The sequence below is a fragment of the Prinia subflava genome, chromosome 1 (genome assembly GCF_021018805.1).
Source record: "Prinia subflava isolate CZ2003 ecotype Zambia chromosome 1, Cam_Psub_1.2, whole genome shotgun sequence".
Classification (NCBI taxonomy): domain Eukaryota; kingdom Metazoa; phylum Chordata; class Aves; order Passeriformes; family Cisticolidae; genus Prinia; species Prinia subflava.
The window spans coordinates 21325732-21344326 of record NC_086247.1 but is presented as its reverse complement, the minus strand read 5'-3'; the positions used below and the strand labels follow the sequence as shown (position 1 = coordinate 21344326).

The 18595-nt window shown below is 37.7% G+C and overlaps 1 protein-coding gene across 3 annotated transcripts in view; it reads left to right on the top strand.

Moving 5' to 3' along the window:
• Nucleotides 1–912: 912 nt before the first annotated feature.
• SPAG1 (sperm associated antigen 1) overlaps nt 913–18595 on the top strand; it is a 37056-nt gene continuing 19373 nt past the window's right edge. Inside the window, exons 1-10 of one of the 3 annotated variants that reach the window (XM_063390097.1) lie at nt 913–1244; nt 2578–2719; nt 3280–3439; nt 3769–3894; nt 8460–8527; nt 10368–10486; nt 10983–11088; nt 13035–13165; nt 13795–13901; nt 16312–16474. In XM_063390097.1, coding sequence (XP_063246167.1) covers nt 2580–2719; nt 3280–3439; nt 3769–3894; nt 8460–8527; nt 10368–10486; nt 10983–11088; nt 13035–13165; nt 13795–13901; nt 16312–16474 — 1120 coding nt within the window. In that variant the 5' untranslated portion in view covers nt 913–1244; nt 2578–2579. The remainder of the gene's footprint in view (nt 1245–2577; nt 2720–3279; nt 3440–3768; nt 3895–8459; nt 8528–10367; nt 10487–10982; nt 11089–13034; nt 13166–13794; nt 13902–16311; nt 16475–18595) is intronic. The other 2 variants (XM_063390107.1, XM_063390116.1) reach the window with 2 other exon arrangements.

Here is an 18595-nt window from a genome sequence, read left to right as displayed (position 1 = left end):
GGTTAGGTTTTAAGCAGATCTGGGTTTCAAAAATAAAATCTTAAAGGACTTCAGAGCACTCAATTCTGGCACCAACTTGTGGACATGTCAAAAGTATGGATGTCTGGAAGTGAAAAAAATAATTTCTCCTGAAAGAAGAGGGAGGGAGAGGGAGGCAAGTTAAACATAAGGAAGCAATGTGGAAACAGAAATTTCTTAAGTGCTGTTTGACTTGTTTGTATTCAAGGAAAGAATTAGATCTGTGTCACAAAGATTATTTGGGTAGTGTCCCAAAACTAAAGTGGGATCTTGTTTTGCTTTTCAGATGACTTTTCAGGGGTCTGTAATAAGGGGTGGGTTTGTGATGATGAGCCAGACGTTTTGCATCTGCCCCTTTGGAATGTGTGTTACATAGCACCACTAAAGGGCACTACAACGTACTGCAGTTGTGTGTGCCTGATCTCCATTTTGATGGTGCTAATGATGCTGTTCAGATAACTTGTTTAACTCATCACTATAATAATGCCTTTTTTAAGGACTGCATTACTGTGCTGGCTGATAAATGAACTGCAGTGGCTTTTTATAGGGGATTAAAAAAGCATTCTGAGATGCTGTTTTGGAGCTGGTTGGTTAGTATTTTCTTAGGTACCTGATCTAGACTAGATTTTTTTCCTGGAAACCAGGTACACTCGGGTATAAATGATAACCTTTTTTACTACACGGTTTTATCAGTTCACCGGCCTGGCCTGCACAGCGTGCGCCTTGCGCCTGCATAGCAGAACGAGGGGGTCGGCTGCCGGCACGGCTGCTGAGGAGGGTGAGGAGGAGCGGGCAGGAGCAGCGCTGCCCAGAGAGCCGGCAAAGGGAGGCGGGTTGGGCCCTCTGCGGGCACGCCGGGAGCCTCGGGCTGCCGGCCAAGGGCGGCGAACAGCCCCCGCTGCTTCGGGCAGGGGCACGGACCTGCTGCGGAGAGCAGCCCCGGGGGAGCGCAGGCTGACGGGCCACACTGGTGTGGGCGCCTGAGGACAGCGGCGTCGGGACCGCTCGCTCTCGGCTGAGTGAACTATGATGAACCCACAAGGGTGATGCTTGCTGGAGCTGCGCTCCCGGGTGCTGTATTTCTGCCCGCCCTCGGCAGGCGCTCCCCTCAGCCCCGATCCCCGCCCTAACCCAGCCGCGCCTGCGCGGCCTGACCGAGGGACGGGCGGCCCGCTGCTGCGGTGAGGGTCGGGCAGGGGTCCCGGAGACAGCGCGGCACCGGGCAGGTGGGTGCCCAAGAACGATGGGCAACTCCAGTGTCGCTGCTGGAGCCCGGCGGGGCTCCGCGGGAGCCTCGGCGGGGCATCCCCGGGGCGGGCAGCGCCGCGTCCCCGGTGCCATGCTGTACATAGCAACCGTTGCTACGCGCGGGCGGCCGCGCTGCCCGCCCGCGGTGCGTGAGGGGAGCCGGGGGGTCGGCTGGAGGTGAAGCCGGCACGGGGCCGGGGATGTGCGGGAAGCTGTATGGACAGGGCCGCGCCGGGCTGGGACGGGACCTGGTCAACGCCGTGCCCGAGAGCTACGCTGGGCAGCTCCCTCACGGCCATGGGAATAAACGGGGAAAACCGCCGGTGGTGCTGAGCTTTTAATTCCTCTAGTCTTCTTTAGTTATTTCCTGCATTTGGCCCTTTTTCCATGCGTGTTCTTTCTTTTCCCGTAGTGAAACCGTAAAGTCTTGGCGCAGAATCTGTGCAACACCTAATTATGACCAGTTATTATTTAAGTAATACTGTATTGTAAACATTTTTGTGTAATTACAAATGAATGTGTGTAATTATGCAAGGTATTAAAACACAATTATTTTAATTTGTTTTATAACTGCGCATAGTTGTTTTCACATACAAGCTAGTTGCCCTTATTGTATTTCTTTAAAATTAACTGATGACTTCATGCACTATATAAAAGGGGACAAAAAGAGAATTTCAGCTCAACAGAGCTTGGCATCAAAACAGAAAGAAGATGCAGACAAACAGATCAATGGTACAGGGAGACAGAAATGTCCCATTTGAATCTCTCATCAGTTACAGACTTACTGGAAAAGATTCAGATTAGTGCTGTAATATAATCAGAGACACAGAAAATGCAGTTAGTGAAGAAATAAGATTGAATTTATTTTGTCTACAGAGAAGCCAAATATTTTCATTCCTTTAGATACACTGCATTGGTTAATATCTTCCCTCTGAAAAAAGGAGTGTCCATCTTCTCCTTCGTGCTTATCCCACTTGGATAAAACGGATACGTGTTAAATAAAACAGAGGGATGTAGGCAAAAATTGGCAATTTTTCTTTAAGTGGTCTTTCTGGTCTTTCTGAACTGTTCTGACTTGCAGAAGCAGTAGAGTTGCATGCTCTTCCAAAGCATATCTCATACTTCCGTCAGTAAGCGTCTTGTCGAGGACACTTCATGTGATTATGCCTTCAAATCTGATTTTTTTTATAGATCTGCTTCATGAGAGAGTGGAGTGTGAGCAGGCTTATTCCTTAAATTGGCATTACTTCAAAATGTAACTAGAAGCTTACAGAATCACTGTGTTTTGTTTTTTTTTTTTTTAATATTTAGTTATGGGTGATGAGTCAGTACCATATTTGCTGGGTGATGAAACCACTAAAACATATCAAATACCTATCAGTCACCTGGACTACAAATACATTGAAAAATGCACAGACGTTAAGCACCTGGAAAAGATTCTCAGGGTATTAAGGTAAATTTATTTTTTTACCTTCATTAATAATTATATTCCCTGTTCGTGCAAAATTTGAGGGAACCCTTTTCTATTTGTCCGAACCTGTCTGTGACTTTCTAATTTAAAATTAAAATATGAAGTTAAAGTAAACATCTAAAAGTGTCCTAATGATAACACTAGAAATCTAAGTCCTTTTCTAACGATCCAAAAGGTTTGAGTGACTCAGTGCTAGTTTTTTTTTGAAATGCTGCCACTCTATTGTGGTTCTCTCATGATCCGTGTTGCCTGACTTGCAGTTTCAGATGCCACACCTGTTCCACTTTTGCTGTAAATGACACAAGTTTCTTTTTTATGAGCACCGTGGTGATAATTTTGAACTGTGTATGTGGGCATCAGAAAATGGTTGAAGGTTAACTGGAATTTTCCAATAAAAATGTTATTAGATGATTGTAAAATTGGGTTGTAACAGGAAAATAGTCCTCTGCAGTCACTGTACTGACTACACATGGAGGAAAACATGGACGATGTGGTGCAGTTTAGTTCTTTTTTGTTAACATTTGTGTCTTTGCATTTTAAAGGTCTGGTGAGGAGGGATGTTACCCTGAACTGACGTTGGCTTGTGAAAAGCGTATTGAGAGTCTGGATCCAAGGAGCAGAGCCCTGAGAAGAGAGAAGCCTGCAGCCACAGCTTCTGATTTCTCAGCTGAAGAATGGGAAGCAATTCATAGTGAATTGATGGTACAGGACCTGATATATAACAGTCCATAATATAATCACTGTGATGATTTAGTCTTCTTCTTGTGCCTAAGTAGAATGTAATTATTTAATTCAAAGATGTAATGATCAAAGGATTATGTTTTTAAATTTATTTTCTTGTTTAGTGTCATTGAACCTTAACTGCCCATCTTAACTCTACAGATTTTTTTTTTTTGGTAGATCACTTTTTATTGAAAAAGCACTACTGCTCTTTGACTTAATTGCTTTTCCCCATTAAGAGTAGTGCTTTTTAAGGATAATTGTTCTACTACCTTAAGGTAAAAATATTTTTTTTATTTATTTATTTTCAGAGCTGGCTGACAGAAATGAATGAAGATGATAAAAAATCACAGCTCTCGAGAACAGACACACTGAATGAAAGACGAGATAACTTGCCTCCCATTCGTTGTTCCAGCAGCTGCCTTCCCACTAATCAGGTATCTCCAGTTTTTTGTGTTAATGATAGGTTTTTCTAAAACTGGGAGATTTTATATGTATGAACTTCTAATCATTGTGCCTTTCTTACTAGATTTATTTTGTTAACCAGAAAATAAAAACCTTTAAGCTCCCTTGCAAGAGCCCAGTGCTTAAACAAAAATGTTTTCTTAGTACTAGCATGTGTATAGTAATAATATTTTAATTCTGATCAAGAATTCACTGCCAAAGTAGATCTCCTTAAACACCCTTTTGTTGTTCTTCGATTCATGTTTCAAAGTACTTTTTAAGCATGTGAATTAGGCTGCTTCTGGATGAACTCATGCCAGGAGATTTTCTCCAGCTGCCAGCAGGCTTGTGTTCCAGGGGACCAGTCAGAAGCCAGTCCAAACAAACCCCCTGGAACTCCTACAGTGTGGGTGTTAGAGCCTCTGCAGCAATTGTTTTACTCTATAGCCACTCCTGTATTGGGTGGTGCTGGTGTATATGTAGCCTTTGATTGTGCTTATTCTATACCTTGTGTTGGTATTCCCACTGCAGTTGTACAGCATACTTCTTAATTTAGCCCTTAAGTAGACTTAACAAATCTTCATAACTAAAGAAAAATATTTACATTTTTCCCAGGTATTAGTTTCCTTTTGGTGCGTTTTTCCTTTTTTTTTTCATTTATTTATCTGCCTGAAATCAGGCTTTTTTCTGGCCAGCTTTTCGTGCTAATACTAAATACAGTGTTACTGAAGGGACTGGCAGACAAGTAGGTGTGGATGGGATTTTTCTGAATTGTCAGGTATTGTCATGGATCAGTTCAGTCTGATTCTCAGTATTTTCTTTGAAATTCTGGGACACTGCTTTAGGAAATTCATTAAGCATTGTTCATTTTGGAGGTTTGTGAGTCAGAAATGTTATGAAGGCATCCTTACAGGTCATGTGATCTTTCTTATTAATGCCTATTTTTCTTGTATTATTTTGTATTATTCAATGCCTGATTTGTGTTCTTGTGTTGTCAGAAACTACTTCTTTTTGTCAGCTGGTACAGATGTTGGACCAGGACATTTGGGATAGCTAGGCAGTCTCTGTTATGTGATAGACAAAGAGGCTGGGGATTCTACTGAATGTGTTCTAAGTGATTAGTATTGAGACTAAGGTGTGTTTTGCTTTGGTTTGTGGGTTGTTTTTTAATTAATGTGCACTCTTCCATATTTTGCAATGTATGTTCCTCTTGACTGTCCTATTTTGCTGAGATGAATTGTGCCAGTATAGCTTTATCTTCATTCATGGCCTGTATAACTGCTACAACAGAAAATGGTTTAATACCATGTGAACTCAATAAATCCAGTTTGGAATGTAAGCATAAAAGAATGGAAAGTGTCTTGAAATCTAGGATACTCCATATTACTAAAGAGGTTGTGTTCTCCATTCAAAGACAAAATACTCACCTTTTTTTTCTCTCCTCCTTTAAACCAGGTATCAGTCTTCAGATTAAGTTTTGTTCTTTTGGTCTTCAGCTTTTGTTCTCCCTACAAGGTTTTAGTGTTAGCATTATTACCCAGGAAACCTAGATATAGCTTTATGCTTTACCTGTGGTATGTGATTTCCATTCCTTTTGTCTAAGCAGATGGCCTCTGAAGTAATTGTAACCTGTCCTGGAAGAGAGAAGGGAAGCCTGAAACATTTTCTGCAGCAGTACAGTTGTATCACTGCTAGATCCCTACTGAATAAAAAGACACAGTTTATACAGCATACACTAAATTTATACCTGTGACATGAAATCTCAAAAAAACCTGAATAATATACATAATCAGCTTTCCTTTTTTTTCCTTTCTTTTTTTTTGATAAATGTGTCATCTTACAGTTTTTAAACATGTTTGGCTAATCAGTTGGAACTATAATTATTTTTCAGATTGGCATAATATAATTTTGTAAGTGGGATCAAGTTTAGAATCATCGTGATAAATTTATCCTCTCTGCTAGGAAGAAATGCACAAAGCCTTCCATAATTTTATGTCATTACTTGTTTGGAGACTGCTCATCTGATCTGATGCATTTTTAATGAATCCACTTCTGAAAATCATTATTGACCCCAAACCAGTGGATTGCACTATTAGGTACAAATTTGGTAAACGAAGGTATCTTGTTTTGTCTGTAATCACATTTTCTTGCTGATACTATATGTAGGTGTGATTTCAATTCAGTACTGATAGTTTATAACTCTATATGGTGTTTTCTTTTTATTGCTGTGAATCCATGGGGGAGATTTTCCAAAAATGGACTGAAAAAGAGTAAAGTTTATGCACTATCCCCCTCTATAACACAATGTGGAAGTTTCTGTCTTACACCCCTGTTTTCCTATCATGCTGCCTAGAACTGTCTTATCTGTCCACACTGTAAAATTATTATTTTTGCTGCCTTTTTTTGTTGAGGAGAGAACTAAGGCATGTATTTAAAGCTATTCATATTCAAAAGACTGTATTAATGGGATTTCAGCTTAGGCTCTTTTGCCAAACTTGATTTTCTAATACTGTTCCAGTAAGACTTGCATCCTCAGATACCTCCTCATGCTACAGCCAAGGGCATGCAAAAGGCATACAAGTTTCATGTTATAAAAATCCATTGTGATAGGATCTAATAGCTTTTGTATTGTTTTGGATATTCAGAATTAAAAACTAACAGTGGTTAGCTGCCATAGAATAGTAATGTTTTAGGCCAGCACACAGGGCCAACAGGGGAACCAAGGCCAAGTTGTGTCACCTGTACTGAAGCCAATTTGTGTGTTCATCTTTGGTCCAGAAAATGTTCAGTGGGTTGCAAACCCAGTGGGATCTGTGCATTATGAATTATGGCAGGAAACATGACCAGCACAGAGATTTTTTTGCTTTTAGTTCCATGGCATGCAAGTGTACATTTTTCATTAAAGTCTCTTGGATGATATCCTCTGAAATATTACTGATCAAGAAATTCCTGACTCTGTTGGAACCACATCTTGATTACAATTATTTCAAAGATATGAGACTTAGGATTTTTTAAATTGTGGATTTTTGAGTCAATGTTTCTTCCTCATTCCTTAAATGTACATGCTGTAGTTCTCTCCCTAAGCTGGAGTTGCATTACTGTAAGTACCTTATGAGAGTTTCTTCTGAGAGTTGCAGTATTTTTGCTCATTTAAATGAAGGACTTCTGTTCAAAAAATAACAAAAAACCCCCCTTGATATTCAGTAAATTAGTACATTTTTAATATACACCAGGATGGATATATAATGATAACTCATGTTTCAGGAAGGCATATTTAGGAGTTCCCTCTAAACATGTGATGATTGCTAAATATTTGTCATTTTGTCTCCTTCCTGAAAGACATAACATTAAGAGTAATTCGGGAGTTATATAGTACAAAAGTTTGTGTAACCTAATATTATAGATAGTCAGAAGTGTTTATGGGAAGGGTCACATTTGCATTATGTAAATTGAGGTGTTTACATCCAGCTGCTGAGGTATGTCCTTGTTACAGTGTCACCACTGGTAAAGCGAGTTTAGGAAGCTTCTGGTCATTTCTTTGGTCCAGTTTATCCCATGCTGAATTGAACTGGTGCAGATATTTGGGGATTGTACTGTAATCTCTATCAGATTGTTTGTCTAAACACAGAAAATTGTAAATATGCAACTCTACAAAGAATTCCACTGGTCTAACTCAGTGATTGCTGGATTGCAAGGTAAGAGGAGGACTGGATGGCCAGGATAGGGTAGATGGGAATATTTTGAACTGACTGTACCACTGTGAAATACCTGTTTGGAACCACACCTTGCTATTAAGTACTTTGCAGTCAACAGGCAGGGAGGGGCATAGAAGAAGTCTAGTCTCATGACAGAGGTAGAAGAGATGCCAAAGGTGACAGCCAGCGAAATAGATTCCATTAGTGTAGGAGATGGGCTGAGATACAGGGCAGTCAAATCTGATTGTCAGAACTGACTGTTGCAGGAAGGTCCCCAAAATAAATTTTAGGTAAGGCAAGCTTCAATGATGGAGTTGCCTTAAACCTAAAATGAATCTAAATAATCTTGGAATTGTCTTTAGTGACGTGATAAATGGTGAAAAGACCAGACACTACTTTGAAGTCATTTATTTGCAAATTTGTTGTGAGTGTTCCAGGGACTACCAAAATCTGAATTCTCTTGGGAAAGGGAAGTCTAAAACCAGGTTACTGATTCAATCCCAGTGTCAAACACCTCATCACAAGGCTGGGTTTTCTGAAGACTGAGTTCTTTCTCCCTTGCTGTGTTGAAAGGATGGTTGGGAAGATGGCATCACAAGATACTAATTAGAAAGTTTCACTCAGTGTCTCCATGATGTGACAGGACAGCAGACAAAAAGTGTGAGACTCAAGAGCTCCTCAAATTGCAATGATATATGAAATGCATCAAGATTTTCTTTAAACCAAGATGAGTTACTTTTTCAAGACTGAGCTGAGTGGTGGTTACTAGGAAAATATGTACTGCAGAAACAAAACCAAAAAAGCCACAGTGAACTCCACTGCAACAAATTGTCTTACAAGATGGCTGTTTGTTTCTCTTTTAGAACAAAAAATTGCAAAACAAACAAAGAAGCAAGAAAAATGTACCACGGGATTACAGTGAGTGGGACAAGTATGTTAAATGCCTTCTATTTCAATTTTTGATAAATCTTACTTATTTGTTTAACTAGGGAACACAATTGATGTATTTTGCAGAAACGCAGTCTAAAGATGCGTTTAGCATCAGCATTTTAGGGAACTGTTAACACTGATGAAACTTTGGTTTTTCTTAATAAATATTCTGTTACAATGCAAATGACACGTGTTGCTAACAGCTGAGAACAAGTTAGTCTATGCTTTTGTGTGAAATACAGTAAATCAGCAGAAAAATAAATAAAAATTGATTACTTGATGAGATTTTTGAAGACAGCTCTAGGGTTATTTAACATGGACTTAGAAACATGGAGTTCTCTATATCCAAAGCCACAGTTCCGCATTGAAAACAAGACTGATGAATACTTACTCCTGCACTGAACCTCACTAAACTCAAAGAATGAGCTTCAGGCAGGTGCATCAGTTTACTCAGATGCAATTATTCATAATAGAGGTTTGGACAGTAACTATTTTAGAATGGATGGAGCTCTGATACAAAGACACTCCACATCATGTAATGGTGGCACATCACCCTCCCAAGTTACGTGACAGGTTGATGCCCAAATTGTTGAACACAGCAAGCAAAAAGCACATACTTGTGTGTTGTATATAGTAGAAGCTTTTCTGTAGTTCCTGAAATCTGGAATATAATGCTGTAGAGTCAGAGTGAGGAGGCACAAATTTCCAGTGCAGTAGGTGGGGATATTGTGGGGTTTGGGTAATTAAACTGTACCCCAAAGCCCCTACAAAACCCCTGTTCTGCATAGATTTTGAATATTTTTATGCATGTATCTTTCAGAAATTGATGTCTTCCTGCTCAAATGTGGACAAAGAAAATAGATTATAATTTCTGCAACAATCTATTCTTTTATTCATTTATTCTTTACTCTTGCTACTGTATCTTTCCAAAGTAATTGTACCAATTTGTTTACACGTTTATGTAGACAATCTTTAGGTGCTTTAGCATGCTAGTAATAGTAAAGGTTGTGAATTTTCCCATAGAGTGTATTTATTTTGGATTATGAGTACTCTGAAACAGAGTTATTTGAAAGATATTTTCCAATTTAAAGAATATAATGGTTTTAAAATGTTTTGAGGATAATTTCAAAACTTACAAATAATTGTTTAGGTAATTTCTAAACAAAATGTTTTCCTTCTTCTTTTAAAAAGATTTATGTGGTTAATTTATAATAAATAGGTAAAAGTAAGCTAGCAAAATATCAGATTCAAAATGGAGAACAATTAGCCTTACATGAAAAGGTTTTGAGTTGGATACATTTTCAAAATAGTATCTCGATTTCAAAAAGAAATTATTCATATTGTAAGATTATTGTGAAAAGGCTATTTTTCATTACACCCTACACAGAAAAGCAGTAAGAATAACATTTCTATATAGTGTAGGAATTGATTCTTACTATATTTATTTTACAGTACTATAGCAATATTTCTTTAATATACAATCCTAAACACTGCTTTCAAAAGCTGCTTCAGAGTAGCTTTCAAAGTGTCTGAGACTACTTATATCAAGTTTATTGTATAAATTGCTTTGAAGTTGTTTCTTAGTTATTTTGGCAAAGGTTAATAGGGATTTTTGATGGGGCTGGGATAGAGCCTGATGATACTGTTTCTAAAGTTTTACCTGGTTTTTGGGGAAGATGATGAGGAGGTGAGGCAGAGATTTATTTTTCTTGGTCACAGGTAATTGAACACAGCCTGTCTCTCTTTTCCTTTGGTTTATAATGAAAATACAGTATGCCTTTCTGTCAGCTGAGGAGTCTTGCTATGCATCATTATTGAATTTGTGATTTTATTAATTAAAGGTTTGATGTGGAAAAGGAATGTTCTAAAATTGATGAAGACTCTGAAGAAAGTAACTCAAAAGCAAGATTCTGTAGTAGGCCAAGTCTACCTATAATTGAAAAGAAAATTGACACAACTGGTAATGTCCTAGAAGCATAATTTTTCTTTAGTTGTAACACTGTGTAACTAAATTTTTCATTTAGTTGTAATACTAATTAAAGAAGTGTATCATGGAGTTCAAGTGCATTTACTATTTAGCCCCTAGAGATGCTAAAAGTTGTTGGATCATCAAGTGAGCTTGAAGCTATGTTTGAAAAAAATCTAGTCTTGCTTAATAAACAGTATGAATGTTTCTGTTTAGCTGAGAGCACTAGGTAAAGGAGTAAGGCACACATCTGGTGTTACAAATGATGGTAGAGGTTAGCCAACTGCTTTTTTCTTGCATGCCGAATTGTATGCCTACAAGAAAAGTTTAGTGTTTTATTACAGAAAATAGAATACAAATTTATCTTTTAGTAGGCCATGTGCTTTTAAAAAATGCTGATGATGAGATTCATTGTATTTTATCTGACTGTTTTGGCTACATCTGTGCAAGTTGCTAGTTGTTGTTGTTGCATAGAAATATTTTTTGGTAGGAATGACAAGGAGAGAGAAAATTTTTATTGCTACTCGTGAAAAAGAAAAGGGCAATGAAGCCTTTGCCACTGGCGATTATGTGGAAGCAGTGACGTATTATACTCGGTGAGTAAATACTGTTGTGTTCTTTTATTTTAATCACTCTTACTTGTGAGTGTTGTTTTTAGACCAATGTAATTGAAATGACTTCTTATTGAAGCAACTAGTGACAATTAGATTGTTTTCAAAAGGGCAGAAAAATTTGACAGAATATTGAAAGCACTGATACATCCTGATACTAATTTTTATTTATTGGAAGGCAAGGGACTAGATAGTGATGGAATGCAACCTGCAGGTGTCCAAAACTTCCTCAGATTTTTTAAACTATTGAGATTCAAGGGCATGTTTACAAAAAGAAAAGGATAATCAGAGTGTTGAGAAATTAAATAATTACAAATGTAATTTAACTCTGTGCTTTGAAATGGTAAGGACTTAAAACCCAGAAATCAAAAGTGTCAGAGTTGTCATTTAGAAATTTAGAGTACGTGGGAATCTTGGGGTATTAGTTACCAGTGTAAATGTAGGGTAATGATATGACATTACTGTGAGAGGAAATGTGAATATAATTAATGAGTTATGGTATTATAGTGGGATAACCTTGAAAAAAAGTATGAGAATGTAACGCATTTGTGATCAGTGCAGATAAGTATGGAGAAAATAATGAATAGAAATAGTGTGGAGCAGCAATAAATTAAATATTTAACAGATTTATGTTTAAGAAGTGTCATTCATATTGGCACTGAAGGAGGCAGGGGTTTGTAGAACAGCTTATGAAAATTTATCTGGAGGTTGCTGATATAGATAGATAGGTATATATGTGTGTGTGTGCACACCCTTGTAATGATATTCATAGAGCATGAACTGTCTAACTGAGGTGTTTGATGTGGTTTTTTGTCTGTTCTTGACTTGCAGCCTTAAGCTCTTTCTTGTTTTGTTTGGGTTTTTTTACACAAACATAAAAAAAAGCCTATAGCTGTATTTCATATACAATAAATAAAATACAAATTAGTAAAAACATCTGCTTTTGGAACATAAATAATGTACTAATTACTAAGGATAGGCAGAATCCTTTCTAATGAAGAGTTTTCCCATTTTTGACCCCCAAGGGACATTGCTTGCCTTCTCAAATGTATGATTTTGACACCATGCTGTTCTAACTGGTCACTTTTCTAATCCTATCTGAAATCTATTTTCTCAGAGTTAAAATATTTAAGTAAAGTATTTTGGAGTGAATTGTTAATAACCTGAAGGGGCCATCTATGGCTAGAATGGAAAATATAGAGTCTGAACTCTCATTCTTACCCATTGGCTTTCTTGACTGGCTTGTCAGTCTTTTTCCTGTTCCTCTTGGGTGAAGACAAACATTCACACACTGAATCACTGCTTAGACTAGAATGCATCTCCTATTTTTCCTCAGCCTCCTACCCTTTCTAAAGAGCATACACAGATTATCCCACTGTGTCTGTTATCCCACTGGGATCATATTATTATGTGCATCCTAGCTGTCCTTATTCCTCAGAGATGATCCTGTAGCTACAGAAGCTAAAGCCCTACCTACAATACCAGCCCTGCAGCCAGACATTGACCCGGACAATTCATCCACTGTCACCTGAGTCTTTCCATTTTACAAGCAGGATCAAGGAGAATCCCATGTGTTCTCCCCCACCACCATGCCTTCCATCATAATCCCCAGAGCTGGGTAGTTACTCTTCATCTCTCAAAGGTCCCATATGGCAGTTTTGTTGGAGTCTACCTGGATGGCAGGAGGAGGCATCTCCTCTGCCACATCTCAGGTGTAAGACCCGGCAAGCAAGAGGCCTCTGAAGACAATAAATATAGTTGGTGGATGGTTGCCTGTGGTCTCACAGGAGGGAGTTTCTAACCACTGCTGTGGTTAGAATACCAGTATTAATATTGCTATAGTACTGTTTTCAGCTTCCAGTAGTGAAGTGTTTCTGGATTCAGGTTTTCTAACAGTGACTCTAACATGATCAATATTCCCTTCCTTTTAGGAGTCTATCAGTAATACCAACTGCAGCTGTGTATAATAACAAAGCTCAAGCAGAAATCAAACTTCAGGACTGGGACAGTGCTCTGCAGGATTGTGAGATGGTATTAGATATGGAACCTGGCAACATAAAAGGTAAAGTGAAAATAAAAATGGAATTTATTGTTTTACCTCTAGCAAATAAAATGGCACATGTTGTTAGTTGACTTAACTGAGCTTTAGATGAGGTCTAAGTACAAATAAGGAAACAGTGTAGCTCCCCAAAGCAGGTTAATGGTTCTTTAGTGGTTCTTTGGGGGTTAGTGAAGTTTTAAGCAGTTCATCCTGTTGATTTGTTATGGGAATTCTTAGACGGCAGCATGTTTTTCATGTGATAACTATAAGCCCTCTTGTATTCGTGCAGTGTTTCCACAATACCCACACTGAATTATAAATTAATTTAAAAGTGACATGAAAATAACCAAACTTGTTGGTTTATTCCTTTTTGAAGTCAAGGACTTGAATGTAGCTAACAGTATTTGCATGAGTGGAGGGGGAAAATTTGAAAACTATGAAAAGATGCTTCACAATTCATGATTGCTGCCTCAAAAAAGTCATGTGACATTGCATCATTAAAAATCATTGAGAAAACAGTTGTTACCAATACAGAAGTGCAGAATTTTAAAAAACTACAAAACTACACTTAATAATGTCTAGAAAAAATAGCATATTTTTATTCACTTTATAATTAAAATACATAAATAATACACTTTGTTCTTTTGCAGCTTTGATGCGCCGTGCCACTGTACACAGTCATCTGCAGAATTACCAGACAGCTGTAGAGGATCTGAATAAAGTGTTGTCTGTTGAACCAGAAAACTCTATGGCTAAGGTAGAGATGAGTGAGTTGAATATGGCTAGAAAGAGGTTGTATTCAGTTGTAGCATAAAGTGAGTACAGTTCATGTTGTGTGATGTAGTTATGAGTTTTGAGGACTCATTCAATCTGCTGTGCCATTGATCAGCTTCCCAAGACCACGTGTGGTGGAAATTAGATACTTGAATGTGGCCAGATCTTCTGTTCAGGACTTGATTGTGAGGAAAAGTCTTCTCTATTAATGTACTTTAGGTGCCTAAAACATTTTCTGCTGAATGCTCGCAATATTAGTGTCTTGCTGATCAAAGCTATTTGGAAATTTCTCTTGAAAGATCTATTGAGATAGGTGCATTTAAGTTTGAATACATAACGAGAAGAAAAATTCAACTGAGATGCCAAGCTTTTGTTTTATAGTGGTCAAGTTAACCCAAAAGGAAAAGAGCTGGATTCTTTCCTTGCTTCAGTGTGGTGTTATAAATCCTCATTTCCCATCTCCAGGGTAGAATGAAAAGCTTTTCATACCTTCCGATAAATCTGGGCCCTTCATAACCAATTTTGGATCAAAGAAAGCCAGATGCTTTGTTTGAAAATCAAGGTCAGGATGTGGTCCTTGTGCTACTATTACTTTGGCTGTTTAGGAGAGGATTGGTTTGTGTCCTTTCATTGACATCTTCGGGATGTTTTGCAGGTTAGAACAGTCCTTGCATTTGGACTCTGCGTGTCCTGAGCATCTTCAGTGTGGGGCAGTTACAATTGCAAACTGCTCGCTGTATGTTAATCATGAGCTCATCATACTACTAGTACCTTCCCAATGTTTTTGCATATGACTGCTGGATGCTTCTGACTTCTGTCCAGCTCTTGTTGGTGGCATGTTGTAAGCTGCTAGCAGCTTGGCCATTGCTGCTTCCTTCCGTGGAGTTATTTATTACTATTGCTCAAACTAGAGAAAGTGGTACAAACCTCTTGTGTCAAATTCACCACATACAGCATTTATCCCTTTTAGGGTATTCCTGGAGCTAAGTTCCTGTCCAGAATAGTTCCTGAGTTTCATATCAACCAAGGAATTACATATCTCTAGATTTGAGTTCTAAGAGACATTTTGGTCTTTTCTGTTTACAAGACTGAATAACTAAATAGCTTGTGAGTCTGTAACAGTCTTTGTGTAGAGTACACTCTGCAACAGTCCTTGTGAAAAGATGTATCAAATGGGCTGTGCTGAGACTTCTTATAATACCAGACATAGATAGTCACTCATTTTGATTACACTGTTCCATTACTTGCTTTCCTGAGCAGTGCTTTTGTAGCTGAAAGCAGATATCTGTACTTTGTCCTTATCCATGCCAGCTATTATGCCTTGGCTGGCACATCCGGAAATGACAAATGCTTGGCAGAGCATTTTTTCAAGTTTCTCATTGCTTGGAGGATCCTCAAAACCCTCTTGAGCTAAATATGAATATATGGAACATATGCAGAGTGCATGTTTATATCCAGAATCACTAATACAAAAGTGAATTGGTTGTCAGTAACTGGAATTCTTCAAATTAGTTTGCCCATAGGAATCTTTGCTTGATCCTGTTCTTATCTTTTTCTTGAGACAGGAAGTACTAAGATGGCACTTTCTTGCACAGCATTGAATTACATTCAGAATACCACGTAATGCTGGGTGTGTCTTACTCTGCTCTGACAATGAAAAGGGATTTAGTGGTTTATGGATTACAGTGATAGTGCTGGGTTAACAGTTGAACTTGGTCTTAAAGGTCTCTTCCAACCATGATGATTCCAAGTGCAATTAAAGGGGTTGTTTTGAGTAATGGAAAAATGTTATGGAACGAGAAGCTGTTTGATCCTCTAATTGCAGTTCTTATAAAAAGAGCAAACCTTATCATTATTCAATAGTGTCCTTCTGCTACACTATTAAGAGACTGTTGTCTCTTGGTTCTAGTTCTCTGTTACGTTTCTCTGTCAGATGTCCATCTGATATCAGATTCTCCATAGCATAAATTTTGATTCTGATTTCAGGCTTTTTTGGAGATTCTCTAGAGAACCTGTTTTCCACATCTCTTCTTAGTAGATCATGCCAGATATCACAATCTGAATCTACTTTTTTTCCTTTGAATTTTTTTTGATAAGCAGTGCATTCAAGAAAAGTGTTTATTTATGTGACATCGTCACACAAAGATGTGAAGATATCTTGTGTCTGTATCTTGTGAGACAGACAGAAATTGACTATTAATCTTTGTTTTATGCTGACTCTTAGAAAATTCACATTTATTTACCAACTTTTTTATATTGGCAACATTTATCTTGGTAATTCTTTGGGATCTCATATGGATTATTTAACAGAATGTATTTGCTGTACATAAATTGTAATTTATATACATAATAAAAAAGACCTCTGCTATGGCTGGTTTTTTTCTCTATTTTAGAAACGTCTGCTAGAGATTGAAGAGAAACTGAAAGATTTAAAGCCTGTATCTGAGCCTCAAGGCAAAGGAAAAAAAATACTTATTCAAGAGATAGAGGATACAGAAAGTGGTGAAGGAAGAGGGGAAAATACAGAAGAATGTGAAAGACGTGGTGGAGATAAAAGTAATGTCTTATCATTTCCTATTTTATTTTAACCTAAGGAAAAAATAGTTGTCTTTGAGATTGTAATGTTTATTCACACAGTTTATCCATATTTTCTTTCAAAGAATTTTGCCTGTTCAAAGACTAAACTTACATTGACTACTTAAAGTAGATATGAGTGTGAAATCTAGAATCCAGTTTTATTACATATCTTTGTAATTCTTTCTAGAATGGGCATAATGGAGTTAAATGGAAAATGTTGCTATAAATCACCAAATTACCTACTTCCTGTGCTGTGTGTAGTGTTACACCTGTCTGTTGATGTGAACCCAGTTAAAATTTTCTTCTGGGGAGAGAACATTTTGTGTTCCTGAGATCTTTCTCTCACACAGCTTTCCTGCTTTCCCACCAGTGCATTTTTCTTCTGCATTTTTCTTCCCATGTTTGCATCAAAGGGTGTAAAAATGATCAGGTATAATTTGTCAACAACTGTAATTTTTGTTGTTGCTTGTTTTGGTAACTATAACTATTTTTTTGTTTTGTTTTGGGTTTTTTGTTTTTGTTTGTTTGTGTGTTTTTTAACTGTAAGAGCTCAACTCTGTGCTCTGGAAGTTTATATTAGAGGTAAACAACATGTAATACTTGTACAGAGTGTAGTTTACAAGCAGTTGAAGTGTATCTCCTATTCCTGGATTAGTATGACTATCCCAGGGCTCTTGGGATGAAGCCACTGGCATAATCAGATTCCATGGCTTGCAGGAGCAGGTGAGGCAGCAGGGGCTAGGAGGGCTTGCACTGGCAGGTTGCTTTTAGATTCAGCTGCATGGCTGGCCTCCAGCCTGCAAGAGAATAACATCCCTAGGCTGATTTCACCCTTCTCCTTTCTGTTAGTTACGTTGGTTCTTTAAGGTATTGTTTTAAGGTTTTCTCTTGAAACTAAATCCATCCATGGTTTTTGCAGCTTAATTGTCAATGTTGGACTGTACTTGTGTAATCTAATAATGTTTTATTGGCACACAGAATTAGGGAAAGTACATTTTTCCACATCAGTTGGTGTCTACCAAATCTCCTGAGCTAAAACCTTGGAAGAAAGGGTGGCTCATGTCCTTAGCCTTAAATGTCTGTTCCTTTGGGGTTGTTTCCCGTTTGAGCATTCAGATGACTGTGTGCCTTCTAGCTCCATAGGAAGACTTCCATTCTGTTAATGAATGGGCAGGCCTTTAAACACAGGGAGTATTGTCCACTGATGCCAATGGCATGTGTTCCTGTGATATACATGAGTATTTCTGAGATTTAAGTGGCAAGCATTTTCACAGATTACTCGGTATTTGCTTGTACAACTGGAAACAAATATGAGTTCAGTTCAGGTAATGAATGAAAACGTTCTGTGAACCCAACAGCAATAAGAAGAGTAAAATCTAGTCCTGTAATCACAGGCAGTCCAGTAGTCCATGTAGTCGAGTCATGTAGTCACATTTATTTCACATTCTATTTCGTAAGCCTAATGCATTCCTACTAAACTTACAATTTAGAGATTGGAAAAAAGATCAAAATACTTCTGTTTTCTTTAGGGCTGAAGAGTTGATTTCTGAACTTTGAACAAAACAGTCTAAATAGAGTGTAGTCACTCTTCATCTTCTGTTTAACTGAAAGCAAAATTAAATAGAGCCCTTTCTGTACAATAGGAATGGAAAATTGCATGCATCGTAGAGACTATAAGAACCAGTATTCAGGCACCGCAAAACCTAAAAATCATGCATGTGCTTGATGAAGCACCTGGTATTTTGACATGTTTCTAGAAGGTAGAACCTCATGTGATAAATGCAGTTTAAAGATAAATTGAGACATTTTAAATAGCCCCTTTTAATTAAGACAAATTTGTTGAGCTGTGTGGTATTTACTTGATTTATTACAATATTAAAGAATAATATATATATAATATTGTTATATATAATATTAAGCACTCCCCAGACATCAAATATTCCTCTTAGAGTATTCAGTGGGTTTTTTTTTTAGTTTTATGATGTTTCTTCCATTTAAAGTTTGTTATTTTAGTAATAACATAAATTAAAATTCTTTATAATATGTAGTTGTTGTCATTCCGGTCAAAATTCTGTTCAGACTTTCCAGTACCTTTCTTCA